Raw genomic sequence first — 22,184 nt, 5'->3', positions numbered from 1 at the left:
GTCTCTTTGTCTCTGCCTCTCTCCAGTCCATGAATGATCCTTTGAATGGGCCCACAGACCCCGTGTGTTCCCATCTCCCCCTCCCCCTCCTCCCCTTCCCGGCCAAGCCATTTTCACCACTGCAGGAAGCGGGGGCCTGCGGCCTGAGCCCCCGTCCCTCAACTCTCCCCGGCTGGGGGAGTCAGGCCTGGGCAGGAATGGAGAGAGAAGGCAGAGGGATGGGGAGAAGGAGGAGGGAGCAAGATGTGGCAGACAGAGATGGGAAGAGAAAATGGGGGAGACAGATGGGGAAAGAGGAGAGAGAGAGAGAGAAGGTTTGAGGGGGGAATTTGGGAAGGTATTTGGAGGAGAGAGAGAGAAAGAAATGAGAAACACCAAAGAGAGAGATACAGAAGAGAAAGATGTAAAAAGACCGAGGGCGAAAGACTAAAGGCAAGAGCTGGAGCAAGCTGGAAGAGGCCCAGGAAAGATGCTCCCAGGGAGCACTACGGAGAGGGGAGAGATGGGGGGGCCTCCAGTGGGAGGGAAGGAGGGAGCGGAGCTGGCTGGCAGGAGGAGGCCAGGGGCCCAGAGTACCCTCAGGAGGAGAGGGTGACTGAGACAGATCTTGTTGTGGGGAGGGGGAGGGGGCAGCAAGGCCATGGTAGCTGAGCCCAGTCTGGCACAGGAAAAAGAGATCCTGGGGGAATCAGCCTGAGCCACCTCCAGGTGATGGGGAAACAGGAGCCTTAGAGCGCCTGAAAGGCAGGGGGCATGGCTGGGTGTGTGTGGTAAGGATTCCTGTGTCCTCATCTCTGGAATAAATTGACACCTGCAGAGAGCCACCCGCGGGCTGGCGCCTGGCTCTGAAAACTCCGCGTCAGCAAACAGCTCTGGCGGCTGGTGGGGGGGCAGGGGGGGCTTGCCAAAATGACCTGGGTGCCTGCCCCTCTGGTCTGATCTTTCCCCTCGCCTGGCCCCTGCTGCTCTGAGCACCCAAGCATCAGAGCAGCAACCTGGGGGTGGGGGGGTGGGGCAGCAAGGGGAAGGGTAGGTGAATAGATGGGATGGGATGGGAAGAGAAGAAAGCTAAGGGTTGCCCCCAGGACATGGGTCACCATGGCCTGCAAAGATGAAGAGGTGGTGGGGTCCAAGGCTGCTTGAGATTGCTGGAGGGGGATAGTCGGTAGGCTCCTGTGATGTCTCCTCAAACCCACCTCACCACCCCTCTCCCCAGCCAGAGGCCTGGTCACTAAGGCTAGGCTCCGATTGGCCAACAGGAGGCAAGAGGCAGGGCTTTTAGGGTTCTTGGTGCCCCCAATCTCCCCCTCCTCTCAACATATAAACTTCTTCCTTTATGCTAAGGTTGGGGGAAACTCTTGCATCTTGACTCACGCCTCTGCCCTTCCCCTCATGCCCTGAGTGGACCCCCAAACTAAGCCAGCCCCTTTCCATCTTCCTCTAGATCCCCCCTCCAGGGTTAAAGCTGCAGCCCGTTGCCGAGGTAACATTGCGGGGCAGCATCCCGTCACCCGGCAACCGGCTGCAGGATCACGCATCTGTACCTGGATTTGCCCCTCCAGCGTCCCCTCCCTACTCTAATCCCAGCCTCAAGGCACCCCAACTTCTGAGGGAAGACATGGAGAGAGCCTGGAGAGATAGGGGTCCCGGGCAGCACATATCCTTAGCGAATGGTGTGCTGAAGTGGGGATAAGGTGCTGGGTTTGTGCAGTCCCAAGAAACGCCTAAGTCCGGCCTGGGGAGGGGGTTCAGGGTCATGAAATTACAGCTCAGAAGTAATTAACACGTATAAGCAAACCTGCCACTTCCTGCTAATTAATGACTTGGTATTTTTATTTTCTCTTCCTTGTCTACTTTGTTCCCTCTCAGAGAGGTGGGAACTGGGACTCCTGAGTCCCTGAGGAGAGCCTGCCTGGGAGGGATACCTCAGCTGGAAGAGGGCATGCTGGGTCTGGGGAGCTGACCCTCCTCTTCTCAGGCTGGGTCCTGGACTTTAACCACTTCTGGACCCCACCCCCAGCCTGGGCGCCTGCTGAGGGGAGAAGGGCTGCTGGGCGGGAGTGGGGAGGTGCCAGGGGGCCTGTGGGTGGAAGAAGGGGGCAACTTGGTCTGAATTCCAAGTCACTAACCACTTGTCTCTTCTGTTTCCCCGTTCCTTTCTGTCTGCCCCATCCAATTTCCCTTCCCCTCTTCCGCCTCTCCTCTGTATTTTTCTGTCTGTCCGTCTGTCTGTATCCTGCCGCCCTGTCCCTCTCGCTCCATCTCCCGCAGGTCGGGCCTGCCTTCACCTTCTCCCACCTCCTTCCCCTTCCCCACCCCGTGCCCCCTCCATGGAGAGGAACAGACCCCTTCTCTGTCCAGTCTAACCCAGGTCCCTCCCCACCCCCCTCCTCCCTTCTTTCCCCCACCCCCTCCTCCCTCCTGGGGCGAGGGGGGCCTCCCTCCCTCTCCCCCCCCTTCTCTCTCTCTCCGAGGGGGGGGGTCCCGGGGAGGGAGGGGGGGTCCCCCGATCAGCATGTGGCTCCTGGCGCTGTGTCTGGTGGGGCTGGCGGGGGCTCAACGGGGGGGAGGGGGTCCCGGCGGCGGCGCCCCGGGCGGCCCGGGCCTGGGCCTCGGCAGCCTCGGGGAGGAGCGCTTCCCGGTGGTGAACACGGCCTACGGGCGAGTGCGCGGTGTGCGGCGCGAGCTCAACAACGAGATCCTGGGCCCCGTCGTGCAGTTCTTGGGCGTGCCCTACGCCACGCCGCCCCTGGGCGCCCGCCGCTTCCAGCCGCCTGAGGCACCCGCCTCGTGGCCCGGCGTGCGCAACGCCACCACCCTGCCGCCCGCCTGCCCGCAGAACCTGCACGGGGCGCTGCCCGCCATCATGCTGCCTGTGTGGTTCACCGACAACTTGGAGGCGGCCGCCACCTACGTGCAGAACCAGAGCGAGGACTGCCTGTACCTCAACCTCTACGTGCCCACCGAGGACGGTAAGGGCGGGGGCACGAAGCCGGGCATCCCGTGGACACAGCCCACAAACGCACATGCAAACCTTCAGGCACTGACACCGCTCTCAGGCGCAGAACTGGGCCTTTGTGGGGGCAGTGAGGGACAGAGTGTCCCTGCAGCCTCTACAGACCCCCCAAGGATTTCAAGGGTGCCCCCAGGCAGTCCCAGGCACACATCTCACAGACAGCTGTCCCAGAAGTTCTTTGTGCCCATAGGGAGCCATGGCAGGGATAGCAGGCACTGGTTTAGGCTCACTCGCTCTCTCCAAATAGGTACAGTCTGCCAGCTAATCTCAGCCTGGCCACAGAGGGGGAATCAGGTGATCATCCCCTGCTCAGACACCCACTCCATTGCCCCACCTCCCCTGCCGGACCTGGGCTTATTCCTGGCAGAATACCCAGGTTAGCTGCATCTCCACCTCAAGGACAACGCAGGCTCTCCCTCTCCCCCTGGCCAGTGAGGGCTGCCTTCCATCTATCACATCATGTCCAGAGCCCCTTGCCTGAACTGAGTGTATTGACAGTGGTACCAATGCCCTTCTCCTCTCCCCTGACCCCTGTATTTCCCTAAAGGATCAGGGAAGCTCCTGGCCGAGGGCCCCTCCACTCAGCATGGCCCACCCATCTTCCCTGGGACTCTTCTGTTCTTAATGAACTCTTGTTCACTACAGGACTGCTCATAGCCTCTGGCATACTCCTGGACAAGTCACCCTCCATCCTCAGCACACCAAGACTAATCAGAATACCTTCCATAGTCTGAACAGGGTGCAGTAGGTGGATTTCAGCCATCGCAGCAGACCAGCCTCACAAACAGCCCCCCACAGCTCTTCTGACACCCATCTCACTGCTCCAAAGCATGATAGCACCTGCATAGAGGCCATCCACAGCCCCCACACTTCCCACAGGTGGTGTTTCCAGCACCCTTACACATAGGCCTGGTACCCAGGAGCCCCTAGCGTACCCATCCACACCCAGCACCTCCACAGCATCCGCTCAAGTCCCGCAGCAGACTGCAAATCCCAACTCCTCGACACGTAAATCATCACCCAAATGACCTATACACTGATCATGTGCTCCAGCACCCCACAATCACAATTCCCAATACCTTCACATCACACACGCCCCCACCACAGATCTGAAATTGCATACCCTGTCACCCACACACACCTGTGCTCCCCAGCATCCCTGGATATAGACCATGTGCCCTAAGAACATCCACACATACACCTTATACCCCAGTAACCCTGCTCCTGTATGCTCAGCAGGCTCCTTACCACAGTCCCGACATCCCCAACACTCCCCAGTCATTATTCTCCCCTCTCCTACCAGGAGATCATCTGCACCGTGCCTCAGGTAGTGAGAACACATCCGGCAACCTTGCACCCTACTCACCTAGCAGGTACTCCAACACCATGCCCCCCTGTACCCCAAATCTCCCCTGACAATCCCAGAACTCCTCAGGCACCCCAACACTATGTACCCCAACCCACCCATGTCCATCCTGAAACCTCCCATTCACCCTGTGAACTCCATCCAAGCCATACCCCTCTTCATATAAAGCACACCTCCCAAACCCTTACACACAGCGCACACAGCATCATCTACTCTAATCCCATCTGATTTTGAAGCCCCCTAGATCCCCATAAGCCATTTATCCCAGTACATGCCACATGTTCCCCCCAGTACAACACCCCGCACAGGAGAGCCTTGCCCTCCACACTCCTCTGCTGTCCCAGCGCGTGAGTCCTTCACCTCAGTACCTCCATGCAGATTGCCCATCGCAGCCCTCCCCACTCACAGGCTGTGCACACCCCAGGGTCCCCTTATGGGTGCTGTCTTGTCACCCTTCATGTGAAACATCCACCCAGCACTCACCACCAATGGTCTGTCCACCCAACACCTCCACGCAATTGTCCAGCCCTACCCCCACACCACCCTTGCCCACACCTTCTGTATTTTTAACCACTGCTTATTGCAGACCTGCTTGGGGCCTGACACATTCAGGTGATCTCACTGAATCTTCACACCAGCTCTGGGAGGAAGAGGTTGACTCAGGCACGCGCACGCACACACACACACATGCACCTCATAGTCTCACACACACGCATGCCCTACTGACTTTGTCCCCACCCCATCCTCTCACAAAGAAGAGGTGCTGTTGCCAGTGGGTCTCCATGGGGCCATCACTGCCACTTAGGAGACGCCTTCTAGAGCTTGCCTTGGCCTTGACCTATCCTTCCTGCTGCTAGTCCCTGTGCCATTGAGGAAAAACCAGTCAGCCTGGGGAACCCCCAGGCCCTGGGGCTGCAGCTCTCCCCTGACCAATCCTGTAATCTGGAAGAAGCCTGGAGCCAGTGTCTGGGCCTTTCCTTCACACTGGGTGAACCTGGTGCTCCTGGTACCAGCCTGGCTCAGGGCACTGTGTTTCTCATTCCTTGTTTGTGGACTGAACCACCCCCTCAGCTGTTGGGGAAGGGGGGCTTCTTGGCAGTGGAGCAGGGGCAGGGGAGGGGGTGGCTGGTGACCCTGGTGGGAAATTCACCATTTTGGGGGGAGGAGAGGAAGCCTGGGTAAGGGACGAGGTTGGGGGGAGTGCGGAGGGTTGAGCTGGAGTGGAGGGCAAGACCTGATGACCCCCTTCCCTGCTTTGCCCACACTGGGGAGCTGGGGTGAGAAGCCAGGCCTGTGAGAGCGGATAGATGAGAAGTGCTGGTGGTGAGGCTGGGTAGCGGGCGGGCAGCCCCGGCTGACCTTCCCATAGCCCCCCAGTGGAGAGCAGAAGGCTTCTGGGACTGAGCTGCAGGGCAGGCTGCCCCCAAGCCGTCCCGCCTGCTACCCTGCAGAGTGGTCCAGAGGGAAGCAGAGTCCTTTCTGCCGCACTCTCTCCTCCCTACAGCCTTGTGGGGGGCGGCAGGCAGGTGCTTCGCTGGCCCTGAAGGGGGCCTTCTGAGAGGTGGCCTGGGTGGCAGGCTGGCCTTGGTCTCCCAGGGGCTCTGGGTGGGCTTCCCCTCCCCTCCCACCCCACCTCTAACACTGTTTCATTTCCAGCAATTAGCAAACACATCGACAAGCCAAAACCTTTCCAGCCAAGTCGATATGTCTTAAGACAGGCCTCAGCCCACTCAGGCACCCCACCCCCCCAAAACCAGCCTTTTCTTTGGGGCGTGACTTTTTCCGGGGAGGGGAACAAAATTGGGTTGTAGAAACGTTTTTCTCTTTTCTTGGTTTCTTTTTCTTGCAAACAAATTTTGCTTTTTTTGGCTTATTTTTTCTGCCTCCCCCACCCTCCCCTTTTCTGCTTTCTCTCCTCCCCTCCCCATCCACCACCTCCCCCCAACCCCCATCTTTCCCCACAAAATTGTCCTTTTTTCTCTGTTTTGTGTTCCCGGTCTTAGGTCCGCTCACAAAAAAACGTGACGAGGCGACGCTCAATCCGCCAGACACAGGTAGATTTAAAAATCCCGCTGCTGCATGTGGTTGCTTATCAGAGAACGTTCATGGCCCTGACCCTCACTAAATGTCCCCACAGCCCCCAAGGCCCCTCAGTCGTTCTCCCAACTAAAATGAAAAAGAAAAGAAAAGAAAAATTTTTAATAATTGGAAAAAAGAATTATGAAAACTTCAAACGAAATTTGAACAATGTTGGACCCACTAGAAAACCTGCCAGAAAAGCTAACCATGGTGAAAATCAGCTGAAAAATGAAAATAAATTGGAATGTCAGAAAAAAAATCAAAAGAATTGGATAAAATGTATTGAATTTGAAAGAAATCTGGACGGTTTTGAAACTTGTGAAATGTAACATTTGAAAGAAAAACTATTTGAAATTGAAGCAAAACAACAGTTCAAAAAAATTTTCAAGTTGGCAAATTGATGACACCATTGAACATCAGAAGCCTGTCGCAATTTCCAAAACCCTGTCAGACACAGAAAACGCAAACATTGGAAGTGAATTAAAGAATCTGAAAATTTTTGAAAACAGGGCCCAATACCTTGAAGTTTCACCACAAAATTTTGAAAAAAAAATGCAAAGAATTTTTTTCTTTTTTTCTTTTTTTCCAAAATGGATCTTTTTGTTTTTTCTTTTCTTGTTGAATCTGCCCCGAGAGCTTCTTGCTTTTTGGTTGTTGTTTTTTCTTTCTTTCTTCTTTCTTGATCCTGTTTTTGTTGTTGGTTTTGAATTCTTGTTGCCCCAGCCCCTCTTCCTGCTCCTTCCCTTTCTGACCCCTCCTCCCCTCACACTGGGAGAGGGGTGGGGTGAGGATGGGAGAACTGAGGACATTTAGGACAGGACCTTGGCGGGGAAGGAGATTCCAGCCTGAAAGTGCTGGAAGGTCACTTGAGGTTCAGGAACAAAGGAGAGGAGAGGACAGGATTTGGGGAGGACATAGAAAGGGTGCTGCCTACTAGGAGCTGTGGCGGAAGCAGTCAGAAGCATGGGGGCTGCAGAGAGGGTCTTAAGAGATGGGAGGCAGGAAGCCATCTGTGAGGTCCAGGGGAATGTCTTAGTGACCTGCAGGTTGACCTTCTGGCAGGAGGGACATTTCTAGCAGGATAAGGGAGGTGGGCAGAGGCACTGGGGACCAGCTGTGGAGACCCAGGCCTGGCTTCTGGCTTTGGTTTGCTGAGTGTCCTGGCTAGCAGGGAGAGCCGGTGTCAAGAAGGAGGAGGGCCTGTGGCCAGGGGTGACCCCAGCCCTAGCACTGTGGCTGAATTGTGGGGAGCTACAGGGTAGGGTACTGTAGCCTCGGGGACCCTGGCAAGCACCTTCAGACTCCCACCTCCTCTGGAATTAGTCACCCTTCAGTCCAATCTGGAGTGACTCAAGGGCCTCATCACATGTGGCATTGATCAGGGGCTCCTCTGGGGGCGTGGTGGGAAAGAGTCCCAGTGCAGAACCCAGGGCTCAGGCCAGTTTGGGGGTGTCCAAGACTAGAGAGCTGCACCCTGTCTTCATTAAGCAGGCTCTTCCTCCTCCTGCCACAGTAATTAGGCTGGGGGTTGCCATGGTGACTAGGGAGGTGACCTAGAAAGGAATTAGGGCGGGGAGGAGACCAAGCCCCAGGGACCCTAGGCCTGGCACCCCATCACCCACAGACCAGGGACCCTAGGCCTGGCACCCCATCACCCACAGACCAGGGACCCTAGGCCTGGCACCCCATCACCCACAGACCAGGGACCCTAGGCCTGGCACCCCTCATCCACAGACCAGGGACCCTAGGCCTGGCACCCCTCACCCACAGACCAGGGTACCATATGGAGTGGAGGCCCAAGGGCTAAGTCGGAGGAGACGCCAGGACCCTCCCAGCAGCTCCAGCTCCAAATTCTAGACTTGGGAGCTTGCTCTTCTCAGGGACAGGAAGGAGATGTGCTGGGGGGCGGTGCTGGGGGTTCCCTGGATCCAGCAGACATCCTAAGGAGGGCCACTTCCCACCCCCAGCCTCTGTGGGGTTTCTTGGAAGGTCTGCATTGGAGGAGTGCTGTGGGGCAGGCTGGCATAGGGTCGGGAGGAACCGTCTGCCAGGGCTAGCTGGGGAGGGAGGAGGGGAATCCGGTCTTGCCCCCCAGGGATGGGAGTGACATGTCTCCTGAGCTCCGGGCCAGTCCTCAGCAGGCTTGGGAGCTGGGCAGTGCTGCTTCCAGTCTGACTGTGTCCTTGTCCCTGACCCCCGGCCCACCTGCCCACCCCCTCCCCACGCAGATATCCGTGACCCTGGGAAGAAGCCCGTGATGCTGTTTCTCCATGGCGGCTCCTACATGGAGGGCACCGGAAACATGTTCGATGGCTCAGTCCTGGCTGCCTATGGCAACGTCATTGTAGCCACGCTCAACTACCGTCTTGGGGTGCTCGGTGAGGGTGGGCAGCCAACTCTGGGGATGGGGAGAGTCTGGGAGGTGGGCCTCGTGGGCAGGGTTTCTCCACATCCAGTAGAATAGCTTCTGGGCTGGACTGAGCTGCCCATAAAGGGGGCAGGGGCGCTGTGACATATCCAGGGAGCCCTCTTCTTCTTCCACTCCCAGGTTTTCTCAGCACCGGGGACCAGGCTGCAAAAGGCAACTATGGGCTCCTGGACCAGATCCAGGCCCTGCGCTGGCTCAGTGAAAACATCGCCCACTTTGGGGGCGACCCCGAGCGCATCACCATCTTTGGGTCCGGGGCAGGTGCCTCCTGCGTCAACCTTTTGATCCTCTCCCACCATTCAGAAGGTACCAGCAGTGTCCCAGCCTGCCCCACCCTTCCCGACCCTGACAGCTCCCCTTTCTTCAGGCTGGTACTCACAGCCTGGCTTGAGGTCTGCCTGTCCCACCAGGGCTGTTCCAGAAGGCCATCGCCCAGAGTGGCACTGCCATTTCCAGCTGGTCTGTCAACTACCAGCCGCTCAAATACACGCGGCTGCTGGCAGCCAAAGTGGGCTGTGACCGAGAGGACAGCGCCGAAGCTGTGGAGTGTCTGCGTCGGAAGCCCTCCCGGGAACTGGTGGACCAGGACGTGCAGCCCGCCCGGTATGGGGTGGGAGAGGGCTGGGTCCAGGCCTTCACTCTATTTGCTGGTTCCAAGGAGGCTGAGGTGACAGGTGCCCAGGGGCATCCCATTTGGCAAGGAGAAATGGGCCAGGCACCATGGCTCACGCCTGTAATCCCAGCACTTTGAGAGGCTGAGACGGGTGGATCACGAGGTGGAGAGGTTGAGACCATCCTGGCCAACATGGTGAAACCCTGTCTTTACTAGGCCGGGTGCAATGGCTCACACCTGTAATCTCAGCACTTTGGGAGACCAAGGCAGGTGGATCACCTGAGGTCAGGAGTTCAAGACGAGCCTGGGGAACAGGGTGAAATCCCGTCTCTACTTAAAATACAGAAAACTAGCCGACCGTGGCAGTGTGCGCCTGTAACCCCAGCTGCTCAGGAGGCTGAGACAGGAGAATTGCTTGAACCCAGGAGGAGGAGGTTGCAGTGAGCCGAGATCTCGCCCTTGCACTCCAGCCTGGGCGACAGAGTGAGACTCCATCTCAATACAAAAAATTAGCTGGGTGATTAGAACACCTTAAGCAGTAAAACAAAAAAAAAGAAAAGAAAAGAAATTAGCTGGGTGTGGTGGTGTGTGCCTATAGTCCCATCTACTTGGGAGGCTGAGGCAGGAGAATTGCTTGAACCTGGAAGGTGGAGGTTGCAGTGAGCTGAGATCACACCACTGCACTCCAGCCTGGCGACAGAGCAAGACCCTGTCTCAAACAAACAAAAAAACAAAAAACAAAAATAAAACAAGGAGAAATGGGCTTCAGGCCCGCATTAAGTGGCCTTCTCTTGCAAGCCTTCCTTTAGTGGAGGTGCCCAGAAGAGCAGGTGAGCACAGGGTGCCGTGAAGTGCTTTGGGAAGACTTCCGGAGAGGCCAGACCCCCCAAAGGACCCATTGGAGGATTTCAAGTTGGGAAAAAGGGTCTTGCAGGTGGAGGGAAGCATCTTTGTGTGGGCTTAGCAGGCCACAGGCTTCAAGGAGGCCATGAGCAGGTGGTGAGACCCTGACCCCTTCTCCCCAGCTACCACATCGCCTTTGGGCCCGTGGTGGACGGCGATGTGGTCCCCGATGACCCTGAGATCCTCATGCAGCAGGGAGAATTCCTCAACTACGACATGCTCATCGGCGTCAACCAGGGAGAGGGTCTCAAGTTCGTGGAGGACTCTGCAGAGAGTGAGGACGGTGTGTCTGCCAGCGCCTTTGACTTCACTGTCTCCAACTTTGTGGACAACCTGTATGGCTACCCGGAGGGCAAGGATGTGCTTCGGGAGACCATCAAGTTCATGTACACAGACTGGGCCGACCGGGACAATGGCGAAATGCGCCGTAAGACCCTGCTGGCGCTCTTCACCGACCACCAGTGGGTGGCACCAGCTGTGGCCACCGCCAAGCTGCACGCCGACTACCAGTCTCCTGTCTACTTTTACACCTTCTACCACCACTGCCAGGCGGAGGGTCGGCCCGAGTGGGCAGATGCAGCACATGGGGACGAACTGCCCTATGTCTTTGGTGTGCCCATGGTGGGTGCCACCGATCTCTTCCCCTGTAACTTCTCCAAGAATGACGTCATGCTCAGTGCTGTGGTCATGACCTACTGGACCAACTTCGCCAAGACTGGGTGAGGGTCAGAGGGGCTGGGCAGGGCCAAGTGGGGTGGGTGGGGCCCTGCCTCCTTCACATAGCTGCCATCCCTCTGTTAAGGCACTCTGGGCTGCCCTCTTGCTCGAGTGAAACTAACCTAGACACCTCTGTGCCAGGTATTGAGTTGAGTGTGGGAGATTCAGCAGCATCAGGCAGAGAGACCCCTGTCCTTTCTGGGGAGTGGGGGGCCCACTCAGTGGATTGGTGTCCATCCCTCCCTCCTCTTTGCCTGACTCCCCCCACGCCCAACCCCGCTAGGGCTCGGCATCTCTGGCTGGCTGCTCAGGTGTGTGTGTCTGAGTGTGTGCAAAGTTTGTCTCTGTCTATTTCTTTATTTCTGTCTCTGGAAATCCATGGACAGCTCTCCCCTTCCCACTGCTCTCTTTGGTCTGTTTACTTTTTGCTGTTTCTGGCTGCCGGCTGATTTCAGCCTGCCTGTCTCTCTGTCTCTGGTTGTCCCTCCCGTGTCTTTGACTCTGTCTCCATCTCATTCAGTCTCAGCTTCTGCTTCTCCCTGGCTATCTCTGTGTCTGCCCCTGCCCCTCTGCCCGCATTTCTGGCTGTCTCTGGCAGTCTGTCTCCATCCCTATTTGTCTCTCTGACTTTGTCTCTTGCGGTTTTTCTGTCTCTTCATATCCATCTGTGTCTCTCTGCCTTGGTGACTTTTTCTCTGGCTTTCCTGCTCTCCTCCCGTCTGTCTGCCTTCCCGCCCACTGCCACCCACCCTTCTTCAGAGCCTTGCCCTCACTCCTCTTTTCCCTGCCCTCCTGTGCCCATAGGGACCCCAACCAGCCAGTGCCACAGGATACCAAGTTCATCCACACCAAACCCAATCGCTTTGAGGAGGTGGTGTGGAGCAAATTCAACAGCAAGGAGAAGCAGTATCTGCACATAGGCTTGAAGCCACGTGTGCGTGACAACTACCGCGCCAACAAGGTGGCCTTCTGGCTGGAGCTCGTGCCCCACCTGCACAACCTGCACACGGAGCTCTTCACCACCACCACACGCCTGCCTCCCTACGCCACACGCTGGCCGCCTCGCCCACCCGCCGGTGCCCCGGGTACACGCCGACCCCCGCCGCCCGCCACCCTGCCGCCCGAGCCGGAGCCTGAGCCAGGCCCGAGGGCCTACGACCGCTTTCCCGGGGACTCGAGGGACTACTCCACGGAGCTGAGCGTCACCGTGGCCGTGGGTGCCTCCCTCCTCTTCCTCAACATCCTGGCCTTTGCTGCCCTCTACTACAAGCGGGACCGGCGACAGGAGCTGCGCTGCCGGAGGCTTAGCCCACCTGGCGGCTCTGGCTCTGGTGTGCCTGGTGGGGGCCCCTTGCTCCCCACCGCTGGCCGCGAGCTGCCACCAGAGGAGGAGCTGGTGTCCCTGCAGCTGAAGCGGGGTGGTGGTGTCGGGGCGGACCCTGCTGAGGCTCTGCGCCCTGCCTGCCCACCCGACTACACCCTGGCCCTGCGCCGGGCACCGGACGATGTGCCTCTCTTGGCCCCGGGGGCCCTGACCCTGCTGCCCAGTGGCCTGGGGCCACCACCACCCCCACCGCCCCCGTCCCTTCATCCCTTTGGGCCCTTCCCCCCGCCTCCCCCCACCGCTACCAGCCACAACAACACGCTACCCCACCCCCACTCCACCACTCGGGTATAGGGGGCGGCGTGGGGAGGCCCTCCTCCCCGGCCCACCCTGGCCCGGCCCCTCCGAAGGCAGGGAGGAGGACTTGGCCACTGGCTTTTCTCCTGTGGAGTCGTCACGTGCCGTCCAGCAGCGCAAAGGTGGACATGGGACTCCTCACTGCGACATGTGCTTTCCCATGCGGAGAAGCCCAGTCTCCTCTCTGGACCTGGGCCTTTGAACAACTGGGGGGCATTTTCTCCCCTCCATTGGGACACCCATCTTCGGTGTGTGGAAATGTGGAAGTATTTTCCCAAGTGGAGGTGTGCTTTCTCAAGGGGGTGTGTTTTCCCATGTGCAGGGTGAGGTTTTTTTTGCCGCCCTGGACACATGTTGGCCCCCTCAAAGAATTTCTGTGGGGATTTGTACCCCAGAATCCTGCTCCTTCATGCCTTCTCCCACCTCCTCCCCTCCCTTCCCCTGGAGACCCTGGAAGTGGTATGTTCACATGCAGTGACCCTTGGCCACCAGACCACAGAGGGTGGAGCCTGGGAAGCAGCGAGGAAATCACAGCCCCCTCAACCCTGCCTCCCCTGCACCCCACCCTGGTGAAGCATGTTCCCCCACCCCCCTGCACCTCCTTTTGGCACAAGTCAGATGGAAGCACGTTCTCCAGGGAGGCCCTCCCCTTCCACAGAGGACAGGCACAGATTTCCTGCCCTGGGGAGGGAAGAGTCCATGCATCCCGGTGCTGCCTGGAAGCTTCTTTTCCCATTGCCCAGGACGCATTTCTGAGTGGAAACATGTTTTTGCATGTGGATGTGTGTTTCCCAGGCAGGTGATCCCTCTCTCCCCAGCACTTCCCTGCCTCCCCCAGGCCTCAGGCCCAGCACTCAGTCCCTCCTCTCACAGCAAGTGAGCACAGACCTCTAGTTGATAGGAGCTGAGGAGGGTGTAAAACCCAGAGGGAGGCCCCCCTCCCTCCTCCAGAGATGAAGAGGTGGGGGGAGGGGGCGTGGCACGTGCGGCCCACAGAGGCCATGCATGTCTGACCAAAGCCCTCAGCCCTCATGGGGGCAAGAACAGCCTTTTCCTCAGGCCTCAGAGCACTGCTCAGCTGTGCCAAACCGGGTGGGTGGATTTGAGCAGAAAGACCCCCTAAATGTGCCAAGTATTTCCCAGTTCCAGGCAGGGCAGGAGAAACTAGGGGCAAGCGGGATACAGAGTGAGGGATGTGGCGGGTTGGGGGTCCCCTCTGTGCCCCTTCTCCTCGCCGCGTCTCCCCCACCCTGCCTCAGTCCCCCATTCCTCTTCATCTCCATCTCCCGCTTTGAAGCTGTCCCCATCTCGGCATCAGACCAGCCTTCTCCTCAGCTGACCACTCTCCTTCTCTGACCCCCGCCCCCTCCTTGGCTGAAAGAAAGGAGCCTTGAGGGGCCGAGGGGAGGCAGTGGGGAGAAAGGTCTCATCAGGCAAATTGGGGAGAATGAGGTCAGTGGTGCTGAGGAACGGATGGAGGGGGCAGTGGGGATGGAGCTTGGGCAGACACAAGCAGGAAGAATCGGAAATGTGTGAGATGACTCCTTGGAGGGCCTTGGGTTTGAGCCTCTGGGGAAGGAATGACGTCAGGAAGGGCATAGGGGATGCCAGTGGACAAGGGGAGAATCCTCATCTGCTGGCATTTTGTGGGGTGTTAGTGCCAAACTTGAATAGGGGGTGGGGTGCTGTCTTCCACTGACACCCAAATCCAGAATCCCTGGTCTTGAGTCCCCAGACCTTCGCCTTATTGACTGTCCCTTCTCCTCCTACCTCCATCCATGGAAAATTAGTTCTTTTCTGATCCTTTCCCCTGCCTGGTCTAGCTCCTGTCCAAACAGCCATGCCCTCCAAATGCTAGAGACCTGGGCCCTGAACCCTGTAGACAGATGCCCCCAGAATTGGGGCATGGGAGGGGGGCTGGGGGACCCCATGATTCAGCCACGGACTCCAATGCCCAGCTCCTCTCCCCAGAACAATCCCAATAATCCCATGTCCCTACCCCAACCCTTTGCGGCTCTGTACACATTTTTAAACCTGGCAAAAGATGAAGAGAATATTGTAAATATAAAAGTTTAACTGTTGGTTATGCCTTCTCTGTTGTGGGGAGGGCGGTCTCTGAAGAAACAAGCCCCGGGCAAGTGACGAGGAAGGAGGGGTCCTGACCCCCAGCCCTGCTTTTCAGGGACCAGCTCTGAGGCCTGAGAGGGACGGGGAGTGGGTGAGGGGGTCTAGTTGCCATGGTAACGGGTCTGTTCAGCAAATGAACTGTCTGTGCCGAGACTGGAGCCTGGGGTCGTTCTATAATAGAAGGAGGGACAAGGGCTGATGGGGGCAGATGCCAAACAGGCCAGAGGCCCAGTGGGCTGGTTCAGGCAGCTGGCTCAGCAGAGGCCTGTGAGGTGAGAGGCGTGGCCTCTGCCAAAACCTGGGCTCAGGCGGGAGGGGCAGCCATGGGCCCAGGACTCAGGGTGGCACACTGTAAGGGAGGGGCCTGGCACCATTGTGACCCGCTCACTCCCAGGATCCTCAGGGACAGGCAGGCAGCCAGTGGACACTGTGGGCACAGTGGGCTGGGGGCCTAAGGGCCCCAGTGGCCCTAGGGACCCCATGGCTATGGCAGAGTGGCTGAGGCCCGAGTGGGCCTCATATCACGACTGCAACACCAACAGCTGCCAGGACCTGGGCAACTCCGTCCTGTTGCTGCTGGGCCTCATCATCTGCGTTAACATTGGCATCAATATGGTGACCCTGGTCAGGGTGGGGCCGGGCAGGAAGGAACTGGTGGGATGTAGGGGCTGGGCCTGGTGGCCAGGGCCTGCGTAGGATCACTATGTCTCCCCCATCTAGCTCTGGAGCCGACTCCGTGGGGTCTTACACCAAGCGTTCCACAGTATCGTCTGTAAGAAAGGTGAGCAGGGCTGGGTGCTGGGCATAGGAGGGGCAGAAACCAGGTGCTCTAGCCTCAGCCCTGAATTAGCCCCTTCCCTTCTTGCTCTTCCCTCTCAGACACCAGAGCTGTGCAGCTGCCCTCCCCGGGCCCTGCCTCTCTGTCCCTGTAGGAGCTGGCCTCCCCCGTAGTCTCACCTCTCCCCATCCACAGAAGCTCCTAAGTCATCCTCACCGGAAAAGCAGACCCAGCCCTCGAAGAAGCAGAGTTCCCCTGCAGTCCATCTTTGGTGCAGCACGGACCCTGTGACGATGACTATGACCCCACCCCCAACTCGCCACCGTCGTCGCCGTCCAGGCTCTCCCACATGCTGCACTCACCGCCCAGTAACTTGGGCTCCTGACACTGACGATGAGAAGCCCCAACATCAGTACCCAGCCATCTGCTGCCACCACTGGGATGGCCCCGAGGACTGGGAAGGCTTCCAACCCACTCAGGGGACCTGGGTTCCCTGGACTCAGGATGCCCGGGAGCCCCCTCCCCAGACCATCCACTTCCAGCCTACCATAGAAGAAAGGCCCCTCAAAACAGACATGAGGTCCGAGCTGGGTCTAAGGGCCTATGTGTATCCTGTGAACCCCCCACCTCCCAGCCCGGAGGCTCCTAGCAACAAGAAGAGTGGGGAGGGGGCGGTGCTGGAGGCAGAGGCGGCTCAGTGCCAGCCTGTCCACCCTCCCACCCTGGGCCCAGCAGTCGTCCCTGAATTTTTCCGGAGCCACTCCTCAGGCCGAATAGTGTATGATGCCCGGCACATGAGGCGGCGGCTTCGGGAACTGATCCGGGAGGTGGAGGCCCTGTCCCGCTGCTACCCAATGCCCTCTGGATCCAGCACTGCCGAGGCGACAAGCAAGAATTGGGTGTACCGTTCCCTGACTGAGAGGTGACTGGAAAAAAATAAAAAGGAGACAGGAGGTGATCTGTGGTGGTGTTGGAGTGTGGCTGTGAAGAGAATGCTGTCCCTGGCCACAGGGCCCTGAGCCCTGAGCCCTCATCAACCTTTCACCCCATAGGCCTGTCCTTGTCCTCAGACTTTCCCAAGCCCTTCTTGGTTCCAAGGCTCTCATCTGCCTCTACCTTGTTTTTCTTTCTTTCTTTCTCCTTCTTTCTTTCTTTCTTTCTTTCTTTCTTTTTTTTGTATTTTAGTAGACAGGGTTTTGCCATGTTGGCCAGGCTGGTCTTAAACTCCTGACCTCAGGTGATCTGCTCACCTTGGCCTCCCAAAGTGCTGGGATAATAGGCATGAGCCACCGCACCTGGCCATGACACTGGTTTTTGTAAAGACCAGGTTTCACCACTTTGTTCAGGCTGGTCTCAAACTCCTGGGCTCAAGTGATCTGCATGCCTAAACCTCTGAAAGTGCTGGGATTACAGGTGTGAGCCACCTCGCCCAGCCTGTTTCCTTCCCTACCCCTGAGAAAGGGTCTTGCTCTGTCGCCCAGGCTGGAGTGCAGTGGTGCAATCATGTCTCACTGGAGCCTCAACCTCCTGAGCTCAAGCAATCTTCCTGCCTCAGCCTCCTAAGTAGCTGGGACTACAGGCACCACCATGTTTAGTTAATACCTTGTTTTTAGTGCACAGAGAAGCCCCTAAATTCTACCCCAGGTCCCCAGGCTGTTCTGCACTAGAGGAGAGACCTCCATCTCCATGGCCCTAGCTCCTCAGAAGGCTAGTGCCTGCCAGAGTCCAGGGTTAGGCTGCAGCCACAGGTGAGGCAATGCTTCCCATGTAAGCCCTGGTTTATTTGGGGAGGGATGGTTGAGAGGGTGTCCAGCCCCTCACAGTTCCCCAGTCATAATAGTTCCCTGAAGTATTATGCCCTTGAGCAGGATTGGAGCAGAGTATGAAATATTGGGGACCTGCTCAAGGGGTACCTCACTATAACATCACGGCTCTCTGTGACCTCACTCCTTTGATTAACCCACCATGTCACCTGGGAGGAGACTAAGCGCAGAGAAGCTAAGTGACTTGCTCATGGTTACACAGACACTGAGGATCAAGTTCATGGCCTCAGACGCCCCATCCCATTGCTGCAGAACCAGCCTGGCCCACCAGAATCTACCACCTTCCTCAGTTCGCCATGTGGACTCAGAAACTCAGAAACACAGAAGTTCAGGCCCTGCCCTTCTCCTAGACAATTGGGATCCCCGTCCATGCACACACATACCACTTGGAAACAAGCGGCCACGTGCATGAGCCCAGGCTGAGGAAGCTGGACTTCACCTTCCACTCTAGACACATTCCTGGAATGTGAGCAGATGGACCGTTTGTGAATGGCCCTACTTCTCTCATTCAACTAATGTTACTGATCACTTTCAACTGATTCCATTCAGTGGATATATACTGAGCATCTACTATGTGTTTGGAGGCTGGATGGGAAATGCTCACTGGCCTTTATTTCTACTGAGTGGTTCACCGTGTAAACAAATGGCTTGCAGTCTCCAGGGTGCCACTCTCACATACCCCAGTGATGCACCTGTTTCAGTCAAACGCTCTTTTTGTCATATTAACAATTACATCTATTTTGTGCTTTGTTAATTTCATGTGGTTTTCTTTCTTTTTTTTTTTTTTTTTTTTTTTTTTTTTGGAGACAGTCTCTCTATGTGGCCCAGGCTGGAGTGCAGTGGCACGATCTCGGCTCACTGCAACCTCCGCCTCCCGGGTTCAAGTGATTCTTCTGCCTCGGCCTCCCAAGTAGCTGGGAATACAGGCACCTGGCACCACGCCCAGCTAATTTTTTGTATTTTTAGTAGAGGCTTCTCCATGTTGGCCAGGGTGGTCTCAAACTCCTGACCTCAGGTGATCCACCTGCTTGGGATTACAGGTGTGAGCCACCGCACCCGGCAGGTTTTCTTAAGGTAGCAGCTTAACTGTTTTTCAGGTTGGAGTGAGGGTAGGTCAGTGGGGTGCAGGTGGTTAGGATGGAGAAACCATGGCTGGGGTTGCTTCCTGGAAGAGGCAGCAACCTCAGTGAGGAAGACGTCAGTGTGGCGAAGGGGCTGCTGGGCCCAGGGATCAGCAACACCTAGGGCTGCAGTCTCTGGCCAGGAAGAGTTGGGCAGAGATGAGAGCTAGAGGAATTATGACAGGGAAATGGGCAGAGTAGGGAGGGACTGGTACAGTAGGGTGACGCCTGAGGGGACTCTTACTATCACCTGCCCATCTAATCACCCTAGCCGCTGGCCCCAAAGCAGCCATGTGGCAGGGCACACCAACAGGCTATGTAAGTTACCATAATGTCTGAAAAGAACAATGAATCAGGAAATACCTTATGTATGCTTCAACCCCTGTGAAGACTGTGTCATCCTGTAACTACCCTATTTTCAGCTCTGGAACCAGGTGTGGGGTTAAGCAAGCCTCAAGGAGACTGAGGAACAGACTGAGATCTGGGTTATCTGGGGACCAGCTCCACTGAGTAGGAGCCCACGGTAGAGAAGGAAGTAGAAGGGGCCAGCAAATGGATCAAAGCTGCCACCTCCACATTGTGACACTCGCTAGCTTGCCTCATTGTGACCTGGCTCCCTTACCAGCTTGTAGCTATCTCTGGGGATTGGCATGAGTGCAGTGTGGGTTGGTCTGGGGGTGGGGGTGGGGGCGTGGCCTAGGTAGCCCTAGGACCCCCCCTCCATGGAAAACCAGCTATGGGCTAACACCCTGGGATGCTGCAATCAATACCAAGAAAGCCCCCAGGCCGCCGAGGACATCTTATTCCTGCTGCTGGGCCTTGTCATTCTTGTCAACATTGGCATCAATGTGGCCACTATGGTCAGTGATGATTGTGGACCACCTCTGGGGGTGAAGAGGGCTGAGGGTGGGAGCCAGCTGCAGCCTGCACCTCCACCTGCACATGCGGTCTAGACTGGGGCGGGAGCAGGGGCGGTGGTGCTGGGGATGGAGATCCTGGCCTTCACTATCTTCCACCCTGCCCCAGATGTGGCATGGACTCCAGAATGCCTTAGACAAGTTGATTGATTGGATTCCTCAGAAAAGTAAGTGTGGCTGCTGGAGAGGGAGGGGACCCCCATCCCCACCCCTGACAACGGCCCTGGAAACCCAGGCCCCAGTGTTCCCAACCTGGAGCTCTTCTGACAATTGCCCTGATCTCATGGACTCTTGCCTTCCCCAGATGAAGTTCAGGCCAGCGAAAGCCCCCCCAGCGGTCCCCCAAACAAGGCTCAGGACATCCACATCCACTGCATCCTGGACCCTGTACAGGTGAAGACGTCCCCACCCACATGGCATTCTTCTTCCTCCTGCCGCCACTTCTCCAGCCTTCACAGTGGCAGTCTTCTTCGTTGTCGCCGCCGCCGCCGCCGCCGCCGCAACCACCAGCAGCAGCCGCAGAACTACAGACAAATCCCCCACAGGCGCTCGGTCTTCCGTAACCTACATCGAGGCCGAAAGCTGTCACAACTGCACTGGGTGCCCTTCTTTGATCGGGAGGACCCAGATTCCTATCTGGAGGAGGAGGACGACCTGTCCTTCCCATATCCCAAGTACCCACGTTGGGACTGGGGTGGGTTTTATCAGAGAGCGGGCCTGCCCTCCAATGTGGGGCTGTGGGGCCACCAGGGTGGAATCCTGGCCAGTCTGCCACCGCCCTCTCTCTACCTGTCACCTGAGCTGCGCCGCATGCCCAAGCGTGTAGAGGCCAAGTCCAAGCTGAGGCTGCAATCCTGCGGGCCCCACGGCTCCCAGTCCCACCTGCGGGGCAATGTGGAGGCTGAGCAGTGGGCCTCTTCTCCGCCACCTCCCTGCCGGCTGCCCCCTAACCCCTGTTGTGTCCCTGTGGGGCACGGCCCTTACCCCTCAGTGGGCCGGATACTGTATGACTCCTCGGATCAGCATCGTGGCATGGAGGGCTTTGAGCCCCCTGCTGCCTTGGTGTCCTGGAATGCCCAGCCCCAGGCTCGGGGCTACCGGGAGCACCACTCCCCACAGTCCCACCGGCAGACCCTGCTTTGTCACACCCATGGCCCGTCCAACCGCAGCCCCCACCCATCCACAGAACACTTGGGCTACAGCTCCCAGGACCCCCATGAGGTGCGGTGCCGGGCGGCTGACTGGGCTGAGGCTCTGCCTGCGCAGTGTCCTCTGACTGCCTCTGCCTCCCTGACGGTCTTGGACGAGGCATCCCACCAACGGAACCCAGCTCCAAGCTCAGTGCAGCTCCCCAATTCCTCCCAGCCTCAGCCCAAAGTCCAGGCTGCAGATCCTGCCCCACCCACGACCATGTTCGTCCCACTCAGCCGGAATCCAGGGGGCAATGCTGACTACCAGGTGTATGACAGCCTGGAGCTGAAGCGGCAGGTGCAGAAGAGCAGAGCCAGGTCCAGCTCACTGCCACCAGCTTCCACCTCCGCCTTGAGGCCCTCTCTGCACAGGACCAGGAAACTCAACTGACCAGCAGGCGAATATGGGGCGTGGGGCAGGGCATGGAGAGAGAGGAATAAAGAGAAACAGAGTCCAGGAAACACTGTGGTGGTCTGTGACTTGGGAGTGCCACTCCTTCGGCCAGCCTGGGTCCCTGCCCTTGGCTTCCTGAAATGAGAAGCCAGTGTCCCCTTCTTGGTATGAGGTGCCCCTTGGCTTAGTGGCTATGCACCTGCCAGCAGGCTTGCATGGTCCGCACCATGCGCTATGTAGATCTTGCAGCAGCACACGACAAATGACGGATCTCTGGCCACCACCCGGGCCCTCTATTCCTCCTGTTCTCAGAAAGGATCAGGTCTGGATTCCTAACTCTGTCTTGAGTGGGGCTCTTTGGAATCCACTCAGCACAGGGTACAGGACCAGGCTGAGGCTCTGGATTCCAGCCAGGCCTTCCCCAGGGCCCTGAGGTGGAGGTCTTCCCAGTCTTTGGGATAGTCAAGGGGTGGAGGGTTCAGGATTCTGAAATGAAACTGTAGGAGTGCCAGGGCGCAGTGGCTCTCACCTGTAATCCCAGCACTTTGGGAGGCCAAGGTGGGTGGATCACCTGAGGACAGGAGTTCCAGACCAGCCTGGCCAACATGGTGAAACCCTGTCTCTACTAAAAATACAAAAATTAGCCAAGTGTTGTGGTGCACGCCTGTAATCCCAGCTACTCAGGAGGCTGAGGCAGTGAATTGCTTGAACCTGGGAGGTGGAGGCTGCAGTGAGTTGAAATCACACCGCTGCACTCCAGCCTGGGTGACAGAGCGAGACTCTGTCTCAAATGAAAAAAAAAAAAAGAAAGAAACTGCAGGAGCGATGGAATGAGTAAGTGAGTGAATGAATCATCCAGTAGTAGGGAACAAGGGAGACACAGGAGAGGTGCACTGGCCTCTGACCCCATTTGACTGTCCACACCAGGTGACTCAAACCTGGTTACCAGAGAATTCCACCCTGGGCCCTTCTCTTCCTCAACCTTCCTCATTGTGACCTGGACCACCTGTCTTATTATGACTTAGTCCATC

At 57.5% G+C, this 22,184-nt stretch overlaps 3 protein-coding genes across 5 annotated transcripts; all 3 read left to right on the top strand.

Annotated features, from left to right (window-relative positions):
* The first annotated feature begins 1,031 nt into the window (after positions 1 to 1,031).
* On the top strand, positions 1,032 to 14,884 carry NLGN2 (neuroligin 2). Of its 3 annotated transcripts, XM_021674699.2 has the most exons (7): positions 1,032 to 2,972; positions 6,386 to 6,436; positions 8,690 to 8,839; positions 9,010 to 9,195; positions 9,300 to 9,492; positions 10,528 to 11,124; positions 11,927 to 14,884. In XM_021674699.2, exons 1-7 carry the CDS (start codon positions 2,516 to 2,518, stop codon positions 12,798 to 12,800), a joined length of 2,508 nt encoding a protein of 835 aa, XP_021530374.2. In that variant the 5' UTR covers positions 1,032 to 2,515; the 3' UTR covers positions 12,801 to 14,884. The 3 variants fall into 3 exon arrangements, with proteins under 3 accessions (XP_021530374.2, XP_064234441.1, XP_064234442.1); XM_064378371.1 differs by lacking the exon at positions 6,386 to 6,436 and having other exon boundaries at positions 2,842 to 2,972; positions 9,010 to 9,204; positions 9,282 to 9,492; XM_064378372.1 differs by lacking the exon at positions 6,386 to 6,436 and having other exon boundaries at positions 2,843 to 2,972.
* A 465-nt stretch (positions 14,885 to 15,349) lies between these two features.
* On the top strand, positions 15,350 to 16,661 carry SPEM1 (spermatid maturation 1). The gene is made up of 3 exons (XM_012457476.2): positions 15,350 to 15,554; positions 15,651 to 15,711; positions 15,904 to 16,661. Exons 1-3 carry the CDS (start codon positions 15,411 to 15,413, stop codon positions 16,632 to 16,634), a joined length of 936 nt encoding a protein of 311 aa, XP_012312899.2. The 5' UTR covers positions 15,350 to 15,410; the 3' UTR covers positions 16,635 to 16,661.
* A 2,644-nt stretch (positions 16,662 to 19,305) lies between these two features.
* SPEM2 (SPEM family member 2) lies at positions 19,306 to 21,221 on the top strand. The gene is made up of 3 exons (XM_012457477.2): positions 19,306 to 19,512; positions 19,679 to 19,736; positions 19,874 to 21,221. Exons 1-3 carry the CDS (start codon positions 19,375 to 19,377, stop codon positions 21,148 to 21,150), a joined length of 1,473 nt encoding a protein of 490 aa, XP_012312900.2. The 5' UTR covers positions 19,306 to 19,374; the 3' UTR covers positions 21,151 to 21,221.
* Positions 21,222 to 22,184: the final 963 nt, after the last annotated feature.

This window comes from Aotus nancymaae, unplaced genomic scaffold, assembly GCF_030222135.1.
Source record: "Aotus nancymaae isolate 86718 unplaced genomic scaffold, 86718_ANA_hifiasm-v0.15.2.pri h1tg000018l, whole genome shotgun sequence".
Taxonomy (NCBI): domain Eukaryota; kingdom Metazoa; phylum Chordata; class Mammalia; order Primates; family Aotidae; genus Aotus; species Aotus nancymaae.
The sequence above is the reverse complement of the archived record's forward strand: the minus strand, read 5'-3'. Positions and strand labels throughout refer to the sequence as shown.